General features: G+C 46.8%; 1 protein-coding gene across 5 annotated transcripts in view; it reads right to left on the bottom strand.

The window, feature by feature from the left end:
• rbms3 (RNA binding motif, single stranded interacting protein) overlaps positions 1–25,512 on the bottom strand; it is a 205,021-nt gene that overhangs the window by 148,966 nt on the left and 30,543 nt on the right. For 3 of the 5 annotated variants that reach the window (XM_076139246.1, XM_076139249.1, XM_076139247.1), the window contains exon 3: positions 14,492–14,689. In XM_076139246.1, coding sequence (XP_075995361.1) covers positions 14,492–14,689 — 198 coding nt within the window. Of the gene's footprint in view, positions 1–14,254; positions 14,305–14,491; positions 14,690–14,852; positions 15,121–25,512 lie in introns of those variants that run through there. The other 2 variants (XM_076139250.1, XM_076139254.1) reach the window with 2 other exon arrangements.

Below are 25,512 nucleotides of genomic sequence, written 5' to 3'. Positions count from 1 at the left end.
AGCTGTGAGGTTGAATCTCAGCATCTCAGCGATATAAGAACGTGGGCGTGCATCTGGATCATCGGCTTCATGTAACAGATGAGTCAGTGTGCATCAGACCTCAGAATCAGTTTTGTTGATTTAAGATTTAAGATACTTTATTCCAGTCACTTTGCATGCAATTCACAGCAATCACACACAATTGATATTTGTCTTGCACCCCCTACATATCACACACACAAACACATGCACTAAAGAGGGGGTGCAGGGTCTTTGCTTGAACAATTAAGCATTTATCACCATAAATCTTAAAATGTTAAAGTTAAACTGCATGTCTTGGAATTTGTGATGTATTCACAAACACTAAGGAAGCAAGTGGACGTAGTCAGACAACTTATCAGCTGCGCGTGCACAGGGATCTCCTCACAGGCTGAATCAGGTAACCAGAGTTAAATATTTCTCCGCAGAGAGATCAACAATCAACGAAAAACTTTCTGGAAGGACAAAAGATCAATATGGGGAGAGTTTGGTGTCATTTCAACTCCAAATCTGAACGATTTCTGCAAACTAATGTGCGGGTGGGAGGAGTAAGAGCAGGCGTGTGAAGGGTATATTGCTGCTGCTGCTGCTGCTGCTGTGTGTGTTCACTGTAATCTATCCGGATCTGATCTCCCTCTGTCCCATTCTCTCTATCAAACTGTCTTCAAAGAGCAACGTGTACACTTGCCTCTCAGGTGGAGAGATGAATCAGTTCTACCGTGAATGAATCTCCATTTCCTCCTCCCATATTTTTGCTGTCATACATAAGATACGAGCAAAATACATAACGCATGAATCCAAACTGTGTCACTTCTACAAAACCTCCACATATCCTCAGTGAATACATCCCAAGGTGATATCAGGGCAACGCAACAGTGTTACATTAAAACACAACTGCACTAAAAACAAGCCTATAAGACGATAAACGACTTCGATTGTTCACAATGACAAACTACAACGGCGGTACTACACTTCTGGGGTGTTGCTCGGCAGCCGGTAACATTAGCTGAACCAAACGCTACGGTTCTGTGATTGTGACAAGTCGAGCTTGGCCAAACTGCCGATGCAGCTGGCATCAATTCAAGCTTTCTGCCTGAAACGTTGTTATCCGAGAAGCTGACCGGATTTATGGAAATGTACGACATACACCGCGCAATCTTGCCGATGCCTCCCTATTTCCAAAATCGTATGTTAATGTTATAGATATATAGGTTCACCACACCCCTGACGCATTCTAATTCTTAACCCAATCTTATCGGGCGCAGCAAAGGGACGATAGCCTATGCTAATTCCGACAAATCCCCCCTCTGAGAGTATAAGTGAGAGCAGAATGATATAACCAAAACATAAAAATCTCATTATTTTCACTGTATTTCTTTATTTCCAATGGTAACATCACCTGATTGCGGCGGGTTGGTCTAATACATTTATAATGAGGTGAAAAGGGCAGCGTGAACGTAGCCCACCAGCCCCGCGCCGAGACATTTGATAAACACCAGGCAGATTTCCAGTGAGTCATTAGCTTCTATCACAACACAGAGGGAAGCAATGCAGGCCTAATGGGGAGGAAATATGAGAACAGACATGCATGAGTAGAAATGACTCACAGCACCCCTTACTACACCCAACAAGGGACAGGCAATAGAGCCCAAATGAGTAAATTACAACCGAGGCTCGCTTCTCTGTTCCAAATGTGAAATGTATATAAGTCACGTTGACCGACTCATTTCCTGATTGGGCTGATTTCGGAGAAAAGATCAGAGCTGATACAAATGGTTTTGTACTGGGAAAAGAGGCCCACAGGCGAGGTGGGAGTGTGTTTGTGTGTACGGCGTGCCTGCCTGCATTAAAGATGTATGTCAGAATGAGAGATTTTGGCCAGGTTCCTACACAAATATGAGTTTTGAGGTATTGTAAGAAGGCGTTTCTAGCGTTTTAGCATCGGTGTGTAAGCGGTAAATAAAGCAGGATGTGTGCGGAGAACCTGAGATCACAGCAGGCAACCCAGGTCATTCAACCCAAAGAAAGAGAGAGTTCAGGTAACCCCAGTATCCCATTTAAAGAGCACGGGACGGGGCAGCCTCATCCCTCCATTGGCAAATCCATCTCCCACCGCCCGGGACAGCGTATCTGCCTGCATGCAGATGAGGAAGAGAGGTGGGCTGCCAAGGAAAATGGCTGCATAATAAGGAGTTAAGGAGTGCACTAGGATGGAGAGAGAGTGAGTTTCCACAATAGATATTGTCTTCATAGAGTGCTAAAATATTCCAAATCTATACTGCTGAGAATAAACAGAAGGCAGCTGTGCCCACAAACACTATGAAAGAATAATCAGATCTGGATAGAGTTATCAAATCTACATCACAGCATTCAGAGTGTATGATGTACATTACTCACTGTGTTGCCCTAAATAAGTCTGAGAGCTGAATCATTACTCAGCCTGTCAGCTTCTCTTCTTTTTTCACCAAATTCGCTCTCTTTTTGAACACTCTTAGCAGGCATTAACGCGTATAAACCAGGGATTGTCAGCGTAAATGATGATGATAAATCTCCAGTTAGGAGCAATGTTACCATGTCAACAGAGAGAGAGAGAGAGAGGGAATGAGAGAATAGTGAGATCGCTTATGTAAAAATCTATTACCTTGACAAAACAATGGGAAAAATCTCAATCAGCGTAAACCACAATAATGAAGCGTTGCGGATTAAAACACAACAGCGGCTAAACGAAGACCTGCGCTACGATGTCATCATCACATTAGGATTCCTGTTTAACATCAACTTAAATAAGAGAGACTTACAGACACTTCATCCTTTCTGCAAAGCCGTTTTGTGCGTTCAGGGCACAGGTGTCCACACGTGAACATGTGACAGTGAAATAGTGAGGCATTAGACAGAGGTGCTGAAGCTTCTGGCCATAGCGAGCAGAGATTGTTGAGATTGGGAAGAGAGTTATAGCCGGCAGGATCAGACTATGAAGGCCTATGAAGCTGGAAGCTGCCTGCAATTGAGCTGGATGGGAAGGGAGGACAGCGGCAATGTTTTAAAGCACTACTAAGCCATGCTGGAATGAAGTGAAATGACCACATGTCACCCCGAGATGAGAAGTGAGAGGGGAGGGGACCCAAAGAGTGAGAAACAGTGCGGCGTGTGAGGAGAGAGAGAAAACAGAGTGTGTCGTTCTAAGAGGAATATTTCAGGGTGGTAAATGGAGCAGAACTCTATTCCAGCTCCGCTCTTAACCTCCCCTGGTGTCTCATCCTCTGCATGCAAAGCATGAAGCCCAGGAGACAAAGAAAACAGAGAGAGGGAGAGAGAAAGAAAGAGAGAGGAAGGGAACGAGGGAGAGAGGGAGAGAGGGAGAGAGCCGGAGAGGCAAGAAGCTCTCAGACAAAATAACACTGGATTTATACAGAAGGCATATTGGTGATGTGTTTGTTTACACATAACAGAAAACACACACGCGCACAAGGAATATCAAGTGGCGAGAATGTGCCGGATCCATAATTACCATTCTGATCAGTTTTCACTTTAAACTGTGAATGTGATTGACCCAGAGCACTCAGCTAATGAAGCACCTTTCACCTACTGGGAGACGTTTCTGCTGCACCGTAACTCTTATTAGCTTTGTCCTAATGGCAATCAACCCCCGGCACATGACCTCACTCACACAGACACACACACACACACAGAATACGCTCCAAACCACATACAGGTGGGAAAGCGATCTGCAATGGTGGTCCAAAACAAAACGTGTACATATAATATACAATAGAAACACACATCTATGTCCATATGTGGCCAAGCTGCGATCATTGGCCTATAAAGGAAACAGTATACACACTTTCAATGAGCCTCATCTGTCTCCATGAGCCAACATTCCAGTTTCAGCAAGTCTTCCGGCTATTTTGGCACACTTCACACACATTACGATGCAAAAACAGGGGGGTGGCATGTGTGTGTAAACAGAGTACAATCATGCAATCGTTATCATGGGAGTCCTATGGTGTAATATTGCCAGCTGGTATTATAAAGCATGAAGCCGTCTCATTATTGCGCAACTCCACTGGGTAACGTTTAGATATCAGCCAGCGTAAGAATTTCAGGGTGATGCACTTTGAGATTGCCTCCTCGGCGGCGCCTCTATAATTAGTACAACTGAAGTCATCATAGTGCAGCGGCTAAACCGAGCGGACGGAGCGCCGACCTTTCACCTTTACAAGAGGCTAAATGCCCCGGGAAGGATGAAGGCGATATGGAGCGAGGCTACAGAGCGTGGATCATAACGGTCCAAGATGTTAAGTGACGTTATAAAAAGGGGCGGGGATTGCGTGTGGAGCTTATTATTTTGGCTTTTACTTGGCAGCGCCGGAACTGTACCGGCGAAGTGAACCATCAAGCTCTTTCCTCCAATGAGACTTGTTCAAATGCTGTTTTCTCTGCTGCCAAAACAACACACAAAGGAAATAAATCATTGGTAAAAAAAAAATAAAGGCAGCTGAGCTCAGCCCCGACAAAAGGAACAAACTAAACTGGTGGATTTCGCTTCTTCAGAATGAAAAAGGGGGCCCTTTCTGCACGTGGGTCGTTCCTGTGACGAAGGCGAAGGGAGCCGGAGCGTGACAGATTCAGATCAGCAGGTATTACACCTGAGTGATTAATCGGTTTAATATCAGAATCTTCAATTTTGAAAGAGCGCAACATTTTCAAATCACAAGAGGTGCCAGCTTAATTACGGCCCCGCACTAATAACCGTGCTGTCGACAACTTTACAAACATGAAATTCAGCACAATTAGCGACGAGCCTGTGAAAATTTCCCATCCACGGCTTTGGCAAATTAGTGTCACCGAGTACGTCTTCTGCGTTAAGACAGGCATCAATTATTAAGAATTATAACCACCAAATCATCATAAAAATTGCAATTAAACATTTAATACAGTCTGAAAAAAAGTTGCCTGTGACTATAAAGAGAAGAGATGGACGATACACACTCCACATCTGCGTCAAATCAGAGCCAAAAACAAACGTGATCAAAAGGCCAACTCACAATGGAGTCGATCATTTCAATTTAAGCAAACATACCGAAGCTTAATTATGCTAATATATCTCAGTAGAGTCCAAGAAAAGGATCATAATCGCAGATTTATGACTTTGAAAATCCCGGGAAAGTCCCCAGGATACTTCATCCTCATCTGCGATATCAATCCCAGGCGTTACTGTGGGAGGAAACCATGGATATTATTGTGATCGGGGAAATTTCCCTCATCAGTGATGTCATGCATTTGCACCGCTTTGTGAGGAAGGTGGAAATTTCAGAGGTCCTGGTGGGGGAAGATTCCGTTTATTCAGTATTAACAGCTAGAAGTCGAACAAGCCCCGTTCGCTTGTCATTGTACCTTTCCATCTCCGGTGAAGTGCACACTCGACTATTCATCACACCTCACACCCTGCTTCCTTCTCACGTTATGGAGAAGAGACTCTTTGAATTGTGGCTCATCCCCCCCCCCACCCCTGCACCCCACGGCTACAACTCAATGGTGCCATCTAAATCGTTTGACTTCATCAAACAATGGATGAAACATGGATGAAACGCCTTCTTCAAGGAACGATTCCTTTTGTCGTATGATCCCGCTTCTGTGTGACATGTTGAAAGACCTACCTGTGTGTAATACAGACGGGTAGGTACACTGTGTTAGCATCTGTAACAAAATAAGATGTTGGAGGAGGTGGAGACCAAAGAGACTCCAGAGCAGAAAGGTAAGATGGAGCCTGACTCTATTTTGCTGTCAGTTGTTGTCGTCTGTTCCTGATTTGTAAGCCAATTGAAGAGGTCTTGGGTGCATTTGTGTCACTTTGCCCTGTCAGGATATTCTCCAGTTATGGAAGAAGGAATAACTAACTCAATGTAAACGGGCCTTTGAATCTGTGTAGCGTGAGGCGCCATCACTCAGGCTTTAGATCAAGAACATCTGAAACCACACTGAAGCACACTTTGAGTGAAGTTTAATAATTCAGTATTTGGTTTGAATGTGTTGCTCTGCATGAAGCCGCTTGTAACGCTGCTTCCAAAAAATCTGCACAAATAAATGTTTTTATGAGGAAAGCATTGAACTATTTTATGGCAGATTCTTGCAGTTAAGCGATGAATGTATTCAATTATGGTTCCCGCTCGCATAGAATGAATAAAATGTGTGAAAGTGTGCATGTGTGTGTGTGTGTAGGTACTGTATGTATGCAGCCTTTGGCCTCATGAGCTCCTTCTTTCCCATACGGTTCATGTTCAGCCGTCGCTCATGCCCATATTGCATGATTGCGCCGAAGGACCGGCATAATCAGCCATAATGTTTTACAGATGTTACGGGTGTTTTTAAAGCCAATACCGCAGCCTCGGGCGGCAATATGTGAAAACCCATCTGTGCGCCAATGTCTATGTGTCTGCGCGTTGTGTGTCATTCTATGTGTAACTGGAAACCCGGGCATGATCAGACTGAAGCATTATGAATTAAGGTCACATCTCCAGCTCAGGATGTGTGTGATTTATGTTCCCCTGCCCTGCCCTGTCATTGACTAATCACCTGAACTGAGAGAAACAGGTGCAAACTGATTTGCTGAAAAACGATTTCACAGATGAGGTGCCTCGAATTTGCCATTAAACACGGCCAAGAAACAGCGCTAAGCCAGCGATGACATGTCAATATGACAGTTCACATGATCTGAACAAGAGAAGACACCCATTTAAAGCCCTGCCAGATCTGCCAGCTCCCCGCCGTAATCCCTCCCTCCAACATCTCCCATTGTGTCCAACATCTAATATCAACCGCGAAACCGCTGCTAAAAGGAAGACCGCGGCCAGGAATTTGCATGGGCCGCCCGCTCTTGTGAAATAGGAAATGAAACATGCGGAGGCTTGGGAGCTCTGACAGATTCAGCGTATTCCTGTGGTCTGGCGCTGGGGATCCTGCGGCCTGGGCCTTTAATTCCTAATGGTGGGGAACGCCAAGCTCTGGTCACGGCAGGAAATGCCTGCTAGGTGAAACATCCGCCCCAGAAAGCCTTCATCCATACGACTCCAATACATAAGGTCTGCCTATGAACTATATCAGCATGCCGGTGCTTCGTCGCCGCCGCTGGGGCGTAGAAGTGAGTCAGTTCTGATGGTATATAAATGAAAATTCTGGATCCTGGGTCAAATTCTTTGCAGTTTTCTCCTTCATTCCTGCAATTTATGCTCAAATTATACTTCATTGGTAATGTATAGGGAACCCGCAACTCTCGTAATAGCAGGAGAAGTTTCAACGTTTCAGAAATCATACAACCCACAGTTGTTATGGCTCACAGGGGCATTTCATGAGTGTTCAGTTTCCATATACAGTAAGTGCTTTGAATAATTTGTTTCAAAAATCTGCTTTTGGTCCCATTATCTCCCTGCCACTGTCATATCTGCCTTTGTTGTAAAAAGGTAAAGCTACACTGAGCGTCATCACGGCCCAACATCTCAGCTATGAAATTGAGTTTAACGTTTTCGCGACTGATAAGAATGATTGTCGAAGTCGCGACTTATTTCACGTCCAGGTGCCTGCGTGTCAAGATAAAAGGAAACATTGTAACTTTCTTCCCCGTTTTCCAAAGAGGCGACTGGAATGATGCTCGTGCTGCAGTTGACTTGGCAGGGCTGGTGAGGGGGATAAGGGGGAGGCGGGGTCTGAAATCAAATCCACAAACAAAACAAAACTTGGACAAATGCATCAGTAAACAACACGCAGCTCTAGTCAACAAGAGAAAACACATGCGCGATGCAAATCAAACCATTTCCAATTCACCGCCCGCCACTACAGACTTGCGAGACGAGTTTGTTAACATTTCTCAGTGAGAGTGTCTGGACAGCGTCTCCAGCCACAGTAAATGAGCAGGTTTTAAATTGTAACACTGCTCCATAATGCAGATGGATACAGCATATTAACCAGATATTAACAAACACGGCAGCAGTGGCAGCCTCAGTTTACCCGTGAATTGGTATGCATAGATAATAAAAGTGTGTTTACATTACCGCACTGTTTCCAACAATTTACAGAAAACACAAAATACATGAGTGTTGGCAGTAGTGGTAATGGTTGGATGCGCGTGCCTAATAAACACAAATTGGCCATTACAGTATAAGATAATTACAAAATAGAAATGGACTCTGAGATATGAGCCGGTGACTCTCTGTGTGTTTGTACGTGTTTCTCAATGGTCGTGTGGCGAGTCGCGACAAGCAGACGCACGTGCACGCACTCCGTTTTCCGTGCTTGAGTCACTCTGCCTCAATGTGAAGCGTTGGAGCAATTTAAGGAAGCCTTGGCAGCCTTTTAATGCTCTGTCACAGTCTAACAGGTTTAGAGCCTTTACAATGGACCCAGGCACTAAGCCTGACAGCTCGCGCTTAATTGTTCAGAACCTGTGTGCGTATGCGTGCGTGCGTGAGTGTACTATGTGGGTGAGTGTGTGTGTGTGCATGTATGTGTGTGTGTAGAGCCATTTTGTGCCTGTAACTTAAGTCATTGATTCCCATTATGAGGACAGATAAGAGACACTTCTTACCTGCCAGTCTGCCCGTCTGACTGGTTAAATAAGATGTAGACCACAGCTGATACCTTGTGACAAATGCCGTGCCAATATCTCTCTGTTTCCAACTCTGCTTTCATTTCACAGAAACTCAGCCTGAACCCACCAGAATTCATGTGTGGGATTTAATTGTGTGGGTATTATCCGCAAACGTCAAAACTGAATTTGAAGAGTCTGAAAGATCCCACGACAGGGACAAGAGGGCTTTAATCTGTTCCATTACTCACTCAAGTGGCCAATAATAAGCAAATCACTGAGGGTTTTAAATTTGAAGTGGTGCCTGAAGATATATTCAATGCAAATAAATCCTTTTTGTTTTCCGCTCTCTACCCACACGGCGTTCGCCCTGCAACGCGGCCCGTGAAGGATGAGACGGAAACGCCTAAAAATCTCTCGCAAACGGTTGGAGGTTTTGAGCTGTGTGACCTAGAATATGCTTGACAATCTTCTTTTAATTAGGCCTTGAAGACACGACTCATTCCAACTGCTGTCCCAAGAGCTAAATTAATTACTGAGACAAAACTCATTCTTGCTCTTGGCAAAGATGAATCATTGCAAGTATTTGGGGAATGAGCAATGCTCCTCATCCACAGGCTGATGAAAGAGACTCAGACGCTCAAATATACGCTAATGTGCTTCATCACAACGTCGCCGTGAAGCTCCCCCGCCCCTGCCGCACTCATCTGATCTGCTTCTGGTTGGACTATTCTGCATCTTTGCAATATTTCCCTCGCCTGTGGCCCCCCGTTGTGCAGCCATTATCCTTTCCAGGGCAATCCACAGATGATTAGGCTCTGCTCAGTTCACTTGTGCGAGCCGCCGGCCAGCAGAGCCGCGCACACACACACACACACCTGCTGCCAGCGGGCACGTCTTTCATCCGGCTAAATGACTGTGTCATCTGTCAGCCCGTATAAATGGCTGTTTGTGAGTTATGGCTAATTTAGCTAATCACGACACCAGGGGACGTGCCAGAGTCCGGGCGGCACAAAGAGGGACGAGATGGCAGGACAGAGAAACGCCACAGAGAGATGGCCAAAGATAGAGAAGCGCAAATGGTTTCAGTGCTGCAGGCGAATCTAGGATTTCATTTGAACGGCGTAGCAGCGGCGGTGTGTGGACTTGTACTGCTCCGTCTGTCCACGTCACCGTCTAACACCTCCTCTGGTCTCTTGAGAATTCAGAAATGCTTACTGATAGGATGATTGGTGGATGTGCACTGGCAAGTCTAATGAGGTAGGAACTAGTGTTTGCTCCCACGACACCTCAAGATTAAACTGACCCGGGCCGTGTTGATGTCCACGCCCTCAGAAAAAAGACTGATAACGCACTAAAATGTTTTCATTAGGGGAAGACTGTCTCCTTGTTTACTATGATACAATAAGAATTCCCCATACAGGAGTGGATGACATATGGAGGTGGATGGCCGGCCAAAAAATGTTGCATCAATTCCCCAGCAGTGGAGCACTTTGTTATCCTACAGGACAATTTGTACTCTGCAGTGTGTGCGTGAGCGTGTGTGTGTGTGTGTGTGTGTGTGTGTGTGTGTGTGTGTGTGTGTGTGTGTGTGTGTGTGTGAATATGCGATTGTGTGTCTGTTTCTGTGTGTTATGAAGAGAAATTAACTCTGCAGCAGCGCCCAGACGCAATGCGGGCAGGCTCTTGAGTTCATCCCCACAGTCTTCCCACACATATCTTGTCACAACAAGACCAAAGGACTACACTTCTTCCTCTCACCAACACACACCCACATCTGCCACATGAACTCATGATGAAGTTACTCCATGAGCACGCTACATGGATGCAATTAAAGTAGATTGGGCCAGTAATGCAATTCCTCCCAGTTGTGTCTGTTTGAATAGTCCAGCACCCTTATTAAGGCGGGACAAATGCACAAGCATGATTCCCAGGCATACCTGACACGCATAATACAGGACACGCTATCATAAACACGTGTTAAAATCTCCAGCAGGCCAACGTTATTGAATCACCGTTGGAAACATCTGGCAATTAAGCCCTTCAGAGGTAAGCCATCGTGATCAGAAACAACGCAGAGGTCAGACAGAAACAAGTGTTCGTCTAAGCCAAAACATGTTGACTAAGAACATATGCCGTCTCTCTCTCTCTCTCTCTCTCAGCGGCTATGCAAACACAGAGCGACCGCGATCCTCCCCGATTGGCCGTTAAGCACCTGCAGCGGATTGACGGCTAAAGTGCCACATGAGCGTATCAACTTCAGCTGTTAGGGAAAGAGAGACATTCCTTATTTCTCAGTCGGGACTCAGATTTCTTTACCAAGATGCGACGATTACCCCATCATCATCATGCATTTGAACGCATCTGAGCTGGTTACTTGCACAAAGTGGCGTTTGATTACTTCTGTGGTTATTCCAGACAATCGGAACGGGAAGTACATATTTAACAATTTCAGCTTTTGCGAACACAAACGGTTTGATTTGATGAAGCATGTTGAGACGTCTCGGTCGATGATGAGATCGCTGAGGCAGGAGTATCTGTCTCGCTGAAATTGTGTTTTTCGAGATGTAAGACTCTTTTCTTACTTCCTTTCTTCAATCTCGTTAATTTAACCACTTTTGCAAAACATAAACACACAACACAGATCAAAAAGAATATGCAGCCCAGTATCCGCAATGAGGTTTAGAAAAATGTACTGTGGTGATTTGCAAAGGATTGTCTCATTAAAAAGTTCATCTTTGGAGGTGAGAGAACATTAGCGTGAGAATAAATTACAGAAAAAACGGAAAATGGCTCAACGCACGTAGAGAAAAAGTGTGAAATGCTGAAATATCCCCTGAGCAAACTTTACCTGCTGCTCTTTGTACACCAGAGTAGCCATCAGACTTAAATAGGCTCTGTCACACCAATTACTGGAAAGAACCTACACGGAATGTTTCCTTTTCTTTGCCATTGTACTCATGATCAATTCTCCATAGACTAGAAAATCCATAACGTGCGGCTTAGTCACAGTCAAGGCTATAGGAGTCTTTGCGGCCCGTGCAGTTGTAAGTAAGAGAATCCAATAACACCGTGTGCAATCATTAGCTTGTCAGGTTTTATTACACTAAAGCACCTGAAGGCCAATCCACTTGCCATGGCTATTACCTGACCTGTTTAACTGTTTGGTTAATAGCACACAGAGAGGAATGTGAGGCGAAGGTGTGAGGCGGAGAACGCAGAATCTCAGAACGAGAGTCTCTCTCGCACCCTCGCCGGCGCCGCTTTTATATCGCTGTTCACCCATCCTCCCTCCGCGTGCGTCTCTCTCAAAGCTCCGCTCTCTCTTCAATCATGTCTCCTGACTGGTACGGGACTCCCCCCGCCCCCACCCCCTGCAGCAACCTTCATCCCACTACATTAACAGTGGAAATGTATCCGCTTCCATTGTAATTACAAAAACCACTGGAGGCAAAGCTTCTTGATCTCTGCAGGATGCTCTTATTTACTCGTCTCGCTTATCTAAGAGGACAGACTCATGCTGAGCTATCGGTTCTGTTTTTCTTCCCCTTCTATTGGGCACCCTTCACATTCAGTATAATATGGCTGAGAACACAATATCTTCTGAGGAGGTTATCAGAAGGAGTATGTGTAAGACAAAGATGATTTCAATGAGAAGCTTTTTTAATACGAACAAAGCAGACGTCCTACCAAGGTTAGAACCGACTCTGCCTTGGTCTGCTCTTGGGGTCTCTATCCGCTATCGTTACGCAGTGTTCCTAACGGCCACGGATGACGGCATAATGGTGCAGAGAAAATTGCCTTCTGTAGAGGAAAATGAGGAAAAGAAAAAGCCCTGCACTGCCCCACGAACGCAGGCATGCTAAAGCAGGAGGCGGCATGTACTATGGTGCGAGGGTGTAGAGTCGGGGCCAGGGCAAGCGTTCAATGACCCTGCAATGTTTGATGAGCCTGCGGCGATCACCTCCAACTAAGCCGGGGTCAGCAGGGTGCCACGAGAGGTCTGGCCTGGTCAGTATCCCACAGAAACAAAGACACAAGACATGCGAACAGATCAAGTGCTGGAAACGAAACCGACAAAATTTAACCACTGAACTCTGTTTCCACCAGTTTAGTAGATGACCTAATGTGTGTTTCTAGGAGCGTCCAAGGCCAGAAATGACATTATGGCTGCCAACGCCGTACTAGTAGAGTTCAGGCCAATAGATAGACAAAGCTTTTTGTACGAGACTACAGAGTCAAATCAAAGGGTGTTGAGATGAAAAAAGTCAGTAGTCTTACATCTTCTTCCATATTCCTGTCCAACACTGAAACACAGACCTGCTGACCAAACTGATACCTTTGTAGATGCAACAGCTACAGTTACGTCTGCTCAGACTCCAGACAATCAGAGTATATTTTGGTCCTACGCCTGTATCACTGACACTGATTGCGTCTGCGGCGTGGAACGGCTGCATGACCGCTGCTGCTGGAGCGTGTTCACCTTTCACATTAGCAGCGTCACTACGGGGCAGAGCGGCGGCCCAGTGCAGCTGCCTGGGCTGTGTTCTGCAGCCGACAGCAAACTGTTCCGATAGTCTTGACAAATGCTACGGACGTTATCATTACATCGTACCCACAAGTGTTTATTTTTGGCGTATTCAGATGATTCAACTCGGGTAACATGTGCTCCAACACGGAAAGCGAAAACGTCACGCGCTGCTGACAGTCTGCACACAAAGACGGAACGTTGAGATAACTTTTTTAGCCAAACTCAGCAAAGCCATTGGCAATGCTAGAGTCGGTTTGAAAACAGCGTGAAAAACTTTGAGACAGTCGCGGCGCCTGTGATGTGGAATTATGACAGCGATGACTCCTCTCCCCGCGGATGTCGGGAACATGGTGTTCCCGGGGAAAACTTTGTGAGAAAGACACGCCTATGACTGAGCTCTCACCACAACTGGAAACGGCCACGGTGTCAGGCTGGTGAAATGTTCCCTGTTTTTTGTGTTTCCTGTTTGTGCGCCACGTCGTCTAAAAACGCGGCGGCTCCTCTTTGGTTTTGGCGGCGAGGATGACAGCGATGACAGCGTGTTGACGGGTGAATAAATCAAGAGGAATCGCAGGTTACGGAGGTATTTCTATCGCAAAATAGCATGCGTGCAACAGCTCAGTGGTTATTTGCTTTCAGCTCGCAAAAGGAAAGACGGTGGGGCAAATGGACACGCACTTTGATACCACAGCAATGAAACAAAGGGAAAGCAGTGTGTGACAGGGAGCGGGCATATATATCTAATCAGTTTCTGAGTCTTTGCACGCTTCAGAGGAGTCTTCACGTGTTGGCAAACAGGCTGCAGGGGAATTTAAGTGGTGTGATGTAAGATGAGGAAAAATAATGAGAATTTGGCACGAGGTGTTCCGTACAATGCATTTCAAAAAGTATGAAAACAGAAACAGGGAAGCACAAACCTGCCAAATCTCTGTTTCCACCTCTGTGACTGTGACAGCGACGTGATGATAATAAAATTCCCCAATTTGCCTCATCCCAGAGTTCCAGTTACACCCGGAATGTTACGTTAGACAGCCAGATCGCACCCGTTAAGTCAAATCAAACGGATTGCGGAGCAGCAATTAATTCCGAGGATAATGACAAGGGAAGCCATCCAAAAGTGGCCCTACCTCAATTAGTCTCTCATTGCACTGTCGATGCAGAGGATGGATGAAAGAAAAACACATTAAGTCACAGTAAAGAGAGAGGGAGGGTGGGAGGAGGAGATAAAATATAAGAAAGGAGGGAGGAAGAGGGGAGGGGGTAATATAAGATGAGGGCTGGCGAGGAGAGAATGTGGTGAAATCGAGAAAGTGTAAAGGGGGAGACGGAGAAGGAAACGGACACACAACTGTCCTGTAACTCACTGTTGTGTGGGCCTGGCAGTAGGCATAGCTGGGGTGCGAGGGGTGCTGGTGGTGCTGGTAGTGGTGGTAGTGGTGGCGTTGCTGTTGGTTGGACAGGTAGTAGTGCAGGCTTTTGCGGCTGTAGCAGGCGCCGTTCGTGGTCCAACGGGGACCCGGGCTTGGACTCACAGAGCGGTAACCTCTTGGAGTTGCGTTGACCTGGTGAGAAGGAGAGAAGAGGGAAGGAAGGAAGAAGGGGTGTGAGATAGAGAGATGAATAGAAATTGTAATTTTACCCCCTGAAGAGCATCCCTTGCATAACCACAAGCGGCCTCCACTCTCTGCCAGGCGAGCACTGACAGCTGCCTGACCGCTCACTGACCCCAATCCAAAGAGAGAAGGTGGGAGGTGGCGCCGAAACGAAGATCTCCATACCACAGCATCAGGGTTGTTCTCACACTTTTCCCCTACCCTACGTTATTGCCTGAACTCACTTTCTCTTTCTCTTTTTTTTTTGTCTCTCCATGCAGCAGATGTTTTGAAACCCTCTCTCTGTCACGCTTGAGATGTGTTCTTGCAGGAAACACACTGATTGGTTTGATAAGATGGGGTTGGATTACAGGCTCGCTTCCCTGTGTGGCATCATGTACCCGGGCTAGCAGCGGGGTCCAGGAGTCTGCTGACAGGCCGGCTTATGCCACTCTGAGAGGGGGATACCTGGGCTGTCATGGTCAGCGGAGCGAGAAAAATAGAGGAGGCACAGGGGCACACATGCCAATCAGTGGGATTACAGGGAGGACAGTGTCAAACAGTGGGTGTAAACTCTGGCGAGCAACATCCCTTAGTGTTTGTTTTAACCTGTGAGTGCATCGAGTCAGTCATTCAAAAGGTACACAACTCTCACACACACACACACACACACACACACAGGCAGCTCCACTTGTTTGTCTGTGAATTACTGGCACTGGCACAGCTGGACGAGGCAGCAGGGATGAGGTCAGGGCGTTAGGGAAGATGGGGAAAGAGAGGAAACTATGTGTGAAATGTGCCAGTGAGAGATTCGAGTCAATCGTTGCTGCTCAGTGTGATTAAAATCCAAACTGAGATTAATTCCCTTCAGCCGACCCCCCTGTCGAAATAAGCCAATGGATGGAAAATGTCACTGATGACACAGAGGGTCAACGTGGTCTAGTTTGGGCTTTGAGATTTGATTGGTGTGCGGTGAGAACGTTCACTTACGGCCACAACACTTTGGCTGACTGGACTTGAAAAGTGTAAGGAAGAGGCCAAGACAGTTAAAAAAAGGGAAATGAGAATACAGGAAAAGTACACAAAATAAGTAAAGAGGGAGTACGGACTGATATACTTTTATGGCTGGGTTTTTTTTACGGCTGTGGGTTTCAACATTTATTAAAGCTTTGCCTCGATTCATAACTTTTGTGCCCGGTGCTTTTTTTAGTTTCTCCATTAAGACGAAAACTAAACAATGGAGGTCACAACAAATGAAAAGTACATTAAATTAAATTTAAAAATAATACAGAAATAGGAAACTAATGGCAACCAACCAATCTGCTGCCAACAAGGACAAGATGGACTGGAAGGGGGCGGGGTCAGGAAGCAGAAAAGGTCAGAACCTAAGCCTGACCTCTGTGGGGGGCCTTCAGGCTACAGATGTGTGTTGTTGTTTAGGGGTTGTGTTTCTTCATCGTTGGCAACATTTAACACCGATTCCCCTTCACTCCCAATTAGTCAGTCACATAAAAGTAAACCAAATGCACTTTCAAACAGCTGCCTGTGATTCCCTTCACCTTTCTGGCACTCATTACTGTAAACTAAGCATTAATGCTATGTTGCCATGTTGTACACTTGCACGCGGGGGCAAAGAAACAACGCCTGAGATGAAGCACAGCTGTACCTCGCCGCTGAGCTTTAACAGCCCCCTTCTGCCTCTGTTGGATTTTCACTGAGGTCAGGGGTCATCCCGCACAGGGAAGCTCGGGGAGGGCGAGAGCTGCAATATAGCCAAGCAGCTGTGCTTAGAAGGCTCGCCAGGCTTCTATTCTTCATCAGGAAAGAACCGGAGGGGGAAAACATAAGCCAAAGTTCAGCTAAATACATACGATACAGAACGACAGCTTTATGGCTCATGCTAATATAAAACAGGGGGAGGCCACTTCCCCCCTAAAGCTGAGTAAATGCAATTTGTATCGACGCCATAGAGGAGCAGGACGCCGTCCCAGAGGAGAGATAAAACCATGGGACCTGTGGGAAAAACTGAAATATATGAAGTATTCAAATTTAACTATCAGGTTCTGAACAATGACTAAACACACACACACTTTCTTTATGAGCGATTTACTCTAAGACCCAAAAATAGGAGACAAATGCACCAAGTAAGAAACGTGGGTACGATATATAACAAACACTACAGCAGCACTTACAGCTGTACCTCACTGGTGCCAGTTATTGAGTTGTATAGAGACGCTGTGACACAACTACACCGCCACTGCAACAAAAAAACAGTGAGCTGGATGTACGGTACATTAAGCCGCACGGTCATGGCCACCACTTTAAGGCAAGTATCCAGTTCATCGAGCTTAAGTGCAGCCCCGAGCCATGCAACAACCTTTACTGGCCCCATAAATGAGGGTTATTCAGTCAAAAAGAAAACATATAGAACTAATGCACCCATGCAGAGGCATTTTGGTAAAGACATTAAACCAGAGGACACATACAGCTTAAATATGTTCCCCGCCTGCAGAGTTATATAGCAGAGCTGGAGTCGCTGGAGGAAGTGCTCTGAGGCGGGGTTTGCTACGCCGCATGAGTGACAAGATATGCGCTTTCCACATCATAGGGGCCGGGCTGTGTTTGAACACGAGGCGCAGATCCGAGGGGTCCTGACATTCCTGAGACTGGAATGCACCGTCGGTCCCCAGACTGAGATCCGTGTCACAGATTTTCAGCGGCTCGTCAGAGTGCAATCGCGCCGCCCGTATTTCTGCCATTTATATAAGGAGAGCGAGGCGGCTTTGGGTTACGCAAGGCTTTACCTCCTTCAAGGGGGTGAGGGGGGGGTGGTGTTTTACGTGCAGGCAAACAGATGTGTACATGTGCTTACTTGCGGTTGGGTGAACTTTTAAAAAACGTTTACAGGCCCTTGAATGAAATACTTGCTATGATTTGAGTCCACAAAGCTGAAAATGAATCAAACAGGACAGAGGTTTGGTTTTTACAACAACGAGAGCTTGTACTTTAACAGCCTTAACTTGATCTTCAGCAGGATCACTTGCAGTTTGTGCTGTATGTAGATTTTTTCCCCTGCAGGTTAACCTCAGATCCGAAACGCACACATGCAGCAAGAGGAAGGATCGGACATTATCGGTACCAGCCCAGATATTCATTTGGCTTAACGGAGGAAAGAGAAAAATGTAACTCCTCTGCAACGCCGGGATGTTATCAGCACCATTTATTACTAAACACACCAGTCGACTCCGGATAATGCTTCACCTTCAGCTGTGAAGAAGTGAGTGGAGGTTGCGGCTCCATTAATACGCGGAGATGAACCACAGCACAGCGCCTCTCAGGAGTCCATTTTTCACTTGTTAAGTGATTTGCTTCCCTCTCCTCTCTCTCTCCCTGATGTCACCGGGTGGACTTTGCGAAAATTCAGAATCCCTGCGTGTCCTGCACCTCATATGGAAATGGTTCCTTTATATAATGTGCTGCACTGGCAGGTATCAAGGCGCGGGTTAGCCTCATTTCAATTGGGCCGTAGCTGGAGGGTGATTTTATTCTCTGCAGACAGAGAGCTGAAGCGATTTCCTTTAAGTAAAAAATGGATGACATGATCCAGACGAATTACAACCTCACTGCTCCATCATGACATCCAATCTGCTTTTGGTGGCTACGGTCGTAACGAAAAAGAAGCAAAAGCATTTATATCGGCCTTATTATTTCAAAATTACATTCCTACGACTGAGGGAGGCCTCCATCACTGTAAAGGAGACGTTTCATTGTGGCGTCTGCGGGACTCGGCACACACACCATGAGGTCAGCTGGAAAGAGAAACCACGGAAAGCAAATCCCGACTTTCCCAGAGATATTTGGAGGCATGAAATCTGAAATACAATTGGGCGAAAACAAGTGGCGGTAAAGTGTCGAGTAAGCAAAGTGCGGGCTGTTGCAGAGACACGAGAATTGCTTTTGTCTCTGTGAAAGTTGAACAAGAGCGCGCTGCTTTGTGGCCCGGCGTGAAATTCTTTGCCATTTGGTGTATCGACTTCCTCGTGAGATAAATCGAACGCCCGCAAGCAACAGTTTGTTTGCTGTTATTGTTTCTTTTACTTTCCGCGAGGTTATCTCATTTGATCTCTTCATGTAAACTTGGTGTCGACGTATAACACCGAACATTGGAACAAACATTTTTCTATCTTTCTAATGTTTCTCGTTACTCCGTGTGCTTCATAATCCTGCTTATCCTTGGCTCCTGCCCTGTGATTATGTGTTGGTCCTGAAGGCACCGTGCCCCACAGCTGTTGTCGGATGCGAGGCAGAAATGGTGATTTTCCAGAACACAGATCCAAATCGGAATGTCCTTGTTTCCCGTTGGCCTCGCCTGTGCTTTATCTTGGCTCGAGCTTCTTCAAAGGGGCTTTCAATGACGATGCCAAAGGCCCCTCTTCCTTTCTGTGTCATCCTCATGCTCCTCTTTCATACAAAGCACATGCAGACTGTTGGAGAAGGTCCAGCAGATGGGGTATAAAAAGCACTGGCAGAGGTTTATTAGATGGGGATAAAAACATTTTCCATCTTTAAACCAGACAAATTTCCCAAACGACTGAACAACCAAGTGCCAGAGCGTTTTCGTTAAGATTGAAATGAGTGGATTAAGGGTGTGGATCCCAAACGGAGGGACAGGGGAAGTCATCGCACATGGCATTAGTTAGGGAATATTGTCTTCTCGAGGGTCTTCTATGCCTGGTTGCCCCATTTGGCCCACGATGAAAGAAATGCAACTTCCTTTGGCATTTCTGATGGCCGACTTCCTGGAAGCTGTCTTGCGTGAAATGGCCTCCTCTGCACCAGTCGCCTTGCTTCGCCAATCGTTATCCCCGCACACAAGTCACCTTGCGGGCGCCAACCACAAAGGCTTCGACTGTCACTCCTGGAGAAACTAGCACAAAAGGAGAGGACACAAGACGGGGCGAGACGGGTTCTTGTGGGTCGCCGGCGTCTCCATCTATAATCCCGACTACGTCCCTGTTTACTCGCCCTCTTCCTCTAACCAACACGAGGAGAGTGAGTTTGGATGTAACCAAGGCAACGCAGCAGCAGGGCATGTATGGATTGCTTTTTTTGGCACGTGGGAAGTCTGACAGGTTTCAGGCTGCTCTCCGGGCTCTGAGCTGAAAAAGGTTGAAGGAACGAGAGAGTGGAAACTTTACCCCGAGGGCCTTTACGCTGGCTGGAGCCGGGGCAGAGAGGACACGGCGAGGCCGGCGATACACGCTGCGTTCTCTGCCTCCCTCTCTCATCCTCTCTGTCTCTTCTATTAACACTCTCAGAGAACACTTCTGCGATCTAAGATGAGAAGTCTGGAGGGATACGGAGTAGGTGGTAACCACGGCAACTGGGTCAGAGGGTGACATTATACAAGGGAGGGCTGACAGCCACTCATACGGGCGGTGCAGTGCCGTGGTTGGGGTCAGCCCTGCTAAGTTTAGAGCATGGTGGATACTGTTAAGATTGCCGCTGCGCTGACCTTCGCTTGATTGACAGGATTCCCCACACAAACTGACCCTGACTGTGTTAGGAGATCAGTTTTTGTCTTGAGGAATAAATGGGCCGCGAGAACGCGTCCGTCCTCCAGTCACGCACTGTTATTTCAGCGTATCAGGTGACACGACGAGCTGTTCGGTATTCCTGCTCCCTGTGCCGACTGTGTTTACGTCTTCAAAAAATCTGTTTTGACACCACGTTTTCGTTTGAGTCCTTTGAGCCCCCGAAGGAAGCAAACGGGGTGAGATGAGAGGGCGGAAAGAGAATGAAAAAAACACATTTACTGACTTTGACCTCTGAGACTCCTTGATGAACAATAAGAGGAAGAAGAATCAGACGAGGAGTTCTGAGTAAACATCACAGCTCTCTGTGTGTCTGTTATCCTTCTCTCCAAATATTTTCATTGGCCTGACACATGTTTGTGCTCTGATGAACTGTGAGCTGGCAGGGGGGCGCGAGGAGGGGTGAAACGGATGTCAGTGAGAGCCTCACATTTGCATTTTGACATCCCGTGTGAAGAAAATGGAAGGACAAGACGAACTGACACACTCACAATGCTGAAGGTTTGGGGATTTCAATAAATTCTACAACGGGGAAACTGATTTGCAAAGCACTCATGCTCTCTCTCTCTCTCTCTCTCTCCCTCTCTCTCAAGCTTAACACAAGAAAGCCCGTCCACCCCCACAGTAGAGAGAGGAGTCATAAACCTTTACAAAGGGGGATGAGGCCGAGAGCTGCAAACCGGTAGCAGCGAGTCGCGTAGATTACATGTGAAACCCCAAGGACAACTATTCGGGATTGCAGGAATCCATTTTGATGTCACGGCGCGTCAACCTGTTAACAGCGGAACAGACGCCTTGTATGGACAAAGCTGTTCATGTCTGTGGCTGAACTATGATTACAGCTGTTTAGCCGCTGGGGCACCGGTACTCTGTGTGAGTGGATCACACGTCCAGAGGAACACTTCCAACGCTGACATTTCAGTCGCCCCCTCCTCCTCCAGTGTTCTCTTTACACGCCCACGTCCGTCTCCCGACTCTGCCACTTTGCTCCTCCGCTCTACCGCCATCTCCCTCTCTCTCTCTCTCTCCTATCTTCCTCCGTCGCACTTCAAACGGCAGGCTACCAAGTGGAGGATACATGAGTCCAGCATATGAACCCCCCCCCATCCCCAGGAGCTGCGGCATTAAAGCAACACCTACATGATGCAGAAATAGACATCGATGGAGAATCTAGAACACCTTTAGAGAGCTTTGATGTCCTTTATAGGTTTACGATTTGTCTGATCAAAGAAAGAAAGACAGTAAAAGAGGCCAACAGCATTATTCCTGTTGGCGAATGTTTGGCCTGCTGACAGGGTCGAAGGAGATGATGAAGCTGGCTTTGTAACAGCGTCTTCCCCTCTCTCCCGCAATGTCCTTGGATCCGCGTTCCCTCTAGATGGGCCCCCGGTTGCCGCAGCACCCCTCGGGATGACGCGGACCCCGTTGCTGCTATTTCTAGAACCCGCGCTCCCTTCGACCTCTAGGAAACCCGAGGCCACCTTTCAAACGTGCACATCTGTCAGCGTCAGCGTTCGTACTGTGCCACAATATCAGAGGTGCATGTGGGGGGGAATGAAAGTACATGAACGATGAAAGAAAGTGGGAAATGTTGAGACGTTTGGTATATTTGACCGAGCAAAAGAAACACGGACGGGACGGGACACATACTCACACTTACATAACTCACATGAATGAAACCCCTAAAGGGTCAGCGCCTGAAGATGAGCAACCCCCTCCCCCCACCCCCGCCATCCAATATAGAGACTCTAGAGCTTTGAAATCTTGTTTCTGTTTTGTCTTTGTCAGATCCCTGTGGAGGCTGGAGATGAAGAATTAAGACGAAAGCACAAGAAAACAAACCCGCTTGCTACCAAGTCGGAGAACGCTGCAATCCTCCAATAACAACACTTCTTGATAAAAGTCTATTTTCTCTGCACACTGTCCCCCCCGATGTTATCACTTTTCTTTAAATTCAATAAGGTATTTTCTCTACGCGCGGATGAAAACTGTATAGCTTTGAGATGAGCACACACTTTTGTGCAAGTTCCCCCATATATGAGACCGACTTCTGCAATATGACTCGGCGAGAGGCGGCGTGGAAGGATGTGCTGCTGTGAGGCCGCGGTGAACACAGTGCATTATTAAAGCTTTGTTTTTGTTTTGATATCGACTGAAGAACAGTCATGTATTGAGTAATGGATATAGGATTTCTCCTTTGGTTAAGAGTCGCGACAAGGTTGGATAAATCTCTACCTTTCGTAGGTTCTTCTCTTCGGCAATTACAACATAAGCCGATTTCTACAGGGGCACATGAACGCCTCTTTTCTCCTGGCTGAAAAGGGTGGAGGGAGAGCTGGAGATGTGACCCTGAAGCTGAAGAAGTGACTACACAACAGCACTTTGTTACCTTCTAATACTGTGCAATATTGCTGCATAGTCAACACGGCAATAAATAGCTTCAGAGTGAAATATTTATTGCCCTGCATGTGTAGAGACAGACACTTAGCTGAAGTGTTTACTGTCCATTCACTTGACTTCTTTTCACAGAAAACGCACAGATGCCGGCTTTTCTAGCGGGGAGCCGTATCGGAACGCATCATCTTCCTTTACGCTACGCTTCCCGCTCGTTCTCCCTCAGCGTGTGAAAGGCGGCGAGTAAAGGAGCGCGAGTGAAGGACAGAGTGATAATGCAACTCTGCATGCCTGTGGAAGCGTAACAGGGGACACATGTACAGTCATGAACGCATTCCAACTTCCCTGCAGTCCACTGACACCGGGACAAGTTGGAACAATGGCACCGAGCACCCCCTGAGAATATGAGACAGGTATGTGCTGTCACCGCTCTGAAAGGACGGCACTGTTACACCGCGTACTACCTGTCGGATGATGTCATCTTTTCTTTTTCTGGAATGCTCTATTAATCTCCAGCGAGGGGGGAATGTGCCTTTTTTTTTTTCTCTGTAAAGGGAAGAACCAGATCAGCGTTCATAGTAATCCAATGTCTCGCCCAAAGACGCTTCAAAGACAAAGGACAGCAGAGTTCTGACAGTCAGATCTTCAGGTTACAGCAAAGTCCTGCAATCCGGCAAAAGCACCCGGCTCTTGTCCCTCACCTCCAGAGAGAGCACTATCACCAGCACCCACTCTGCCCCAACAAAGACACGGTGAAATCTCTAAAGGCACTAAAGCGAGGGAGTGGCGCGGCACTTGAACTCGCACGTATGCTGTAATTAATTAATTGAAATAAGTGCAAGCTCACGTGCTTGCCCTTTGGTGACGGGTGGCTGCGATAACGCTCTGTGCCGAGAGCACCTCTGACGGCTCAGAGGATCCCGAGCACGACACACACACACACACACACACACACAAATCACTACTTGCGAGGACAAATGAGCGGCAACACGCCACCACAGCCGCAGAAGATAAAACACAAACTGCGTCTTTGTGAAATAGCTTCATTATGCAGCGATGATCATCAATGCTGAAACGGGACAAAAATAATCCTGAAACTAAACAGCTGCGTCTAACAGTAAAAATGTGTTACTGCCACTCATCATTGGACATTTTGTCATACGCCATCTAATTCCTCCTCAGCCGAATCTGCTTTGGGAGAGCGCGGAAAATAGGGAACCTGACGCCAATCCCTGTACGGAAAAGAATGATGCCTCAAATAAAGCACATCACTTTCTACTCGGGGGGTCAAATGATTTGGTACACGCTGGAGAGTTCACCAACATTCAGCCAGTGGCCAAACGAAGAATAAATCTGAAGCCAGCGAGGAGGGGGACACCCAGGAAAACTGAGTCCGCTCAGCAAATTTCATGATTTGCTCTCCCCTCGGCCATCAATCTCTGTAATTCCGTCAGAAAAACAGTAAAAGCTTCCGAAGCCACACAGCGGGTCTTCCTTAAGTCCTTAAGAGGGCCGAAATGAAACTATCATTTAAGCGCGTCGCTTTATGTTTGGCTGTGAAGTTTTCAGTGGCGTGAGGATTCCACTGCACTGCACAACACAAATCTTCTGCTGCGGCACGTGTCCACCGGGGCACACACACACACACATATACACACGTAGTTCAGATCACAGTTTCCACACGCTCCATGCCCCGTTTAATGCTTCCTCTCCCACTGCTGCCACAACACCACACAACACACACACACACACACACACACACACACACACACACACACACACACACACACACACACACACACACACACACACACACACACACACACACACACACAGCTAGTGAATGTGCACGTCTCTCTGACATTTATTGGCGTTTTTTTGTCTTCCATCTCCCTTCATATCAATCTGCATTATCGGACCACTTCTTGCACATACTGTCTCTCAGCGGACAAATGAGTGTGATTTCTTTTGACAGCCGGAGTGTTGAAACGGAGCCACGGGCTGAGAGAGGTGAGATGCTTTTATGATAAAGACAACAGAGTCGAGCGCAGAGACGAGACCAAGAGCCCCCCCCAAAAAACAGGATTCTCACTGTTAAATTCTTGGAAGTCACAATTTGGAAGAAATTGATCAAATTCCATTTTTTAAGCAATACCCGTCCGACTGGCCAGCCCTTTTTCAGCTCTTTCCATCTTCTCTCCACTGGAATCCGACCTTGCGCGGCCAAATCACAGTGCCGCTACGCTAGAGAGTGAATTAACTAGCACCGCTGAGAGTTTGACAAAAATGCGTCAAGCAAAAGGACCATTTGTCAGCCGCAATCAGGCGACATTAGCTGGCCCTCGCCACGCGGAACTCCCCGCGGCTATTTCACATTGGCTGAGGAGCAAAGGTCTGCGTGACTAATCCCGGCTGCTACTGCGTTAGGCACTCGGGTGGTGGCTGAGGTCACAGCGTGAGGACGACCAGCCCATCCGTCTAATTCTCCCAGGATCAGTGTAGGAATCCGTGACCTCTGCTATAAGAAACTGCTTGAGCAAGGAAGAGAGCGGCATAAACATCATGAATCATTGAAGAAGATAATAGTGGAAGTGGAAAAGGAATGGGAGGCAAGGGAGGAGGGGGGGGTCGTTTAAAACCGATTGGGCAGCAGTTTACCTTTATCAGATCCTGCAGAGGAATCAATAATCAAGCACAATTTTATAAAATGTGTGTGTCATATCCAACATCCTCTGTGTTTCACAAGGTTTTGGCTCAGAACAGAGTTTGGACTACTACAGCACGATGTGAGAAGATATAAGGCTT

Source organism: Genypterus blacodes, unplaced genomic scaffold (assembly GCF_046128005.1).
Source record: "Genypterus blacodes isolate CSIRO-AG114 ecotype Tasmania unplaced genomic scaffold, CSIRO-AGI_Gbla_v1 ptg000438l_1, whole genome shotgun sequence".
Taxonomy (NCBI): domain Eukaryota; kingdom Metazoa; phylum Chordata; class Actinopteri; order Ophidiiformes; family Ophidiidae; genus Genypterus; species Genypterus blacodes.
Note: the sequence above shows the minus strand (reverse complement) of the source record. Positions and strands in the feature narration are given on the sequence as shown.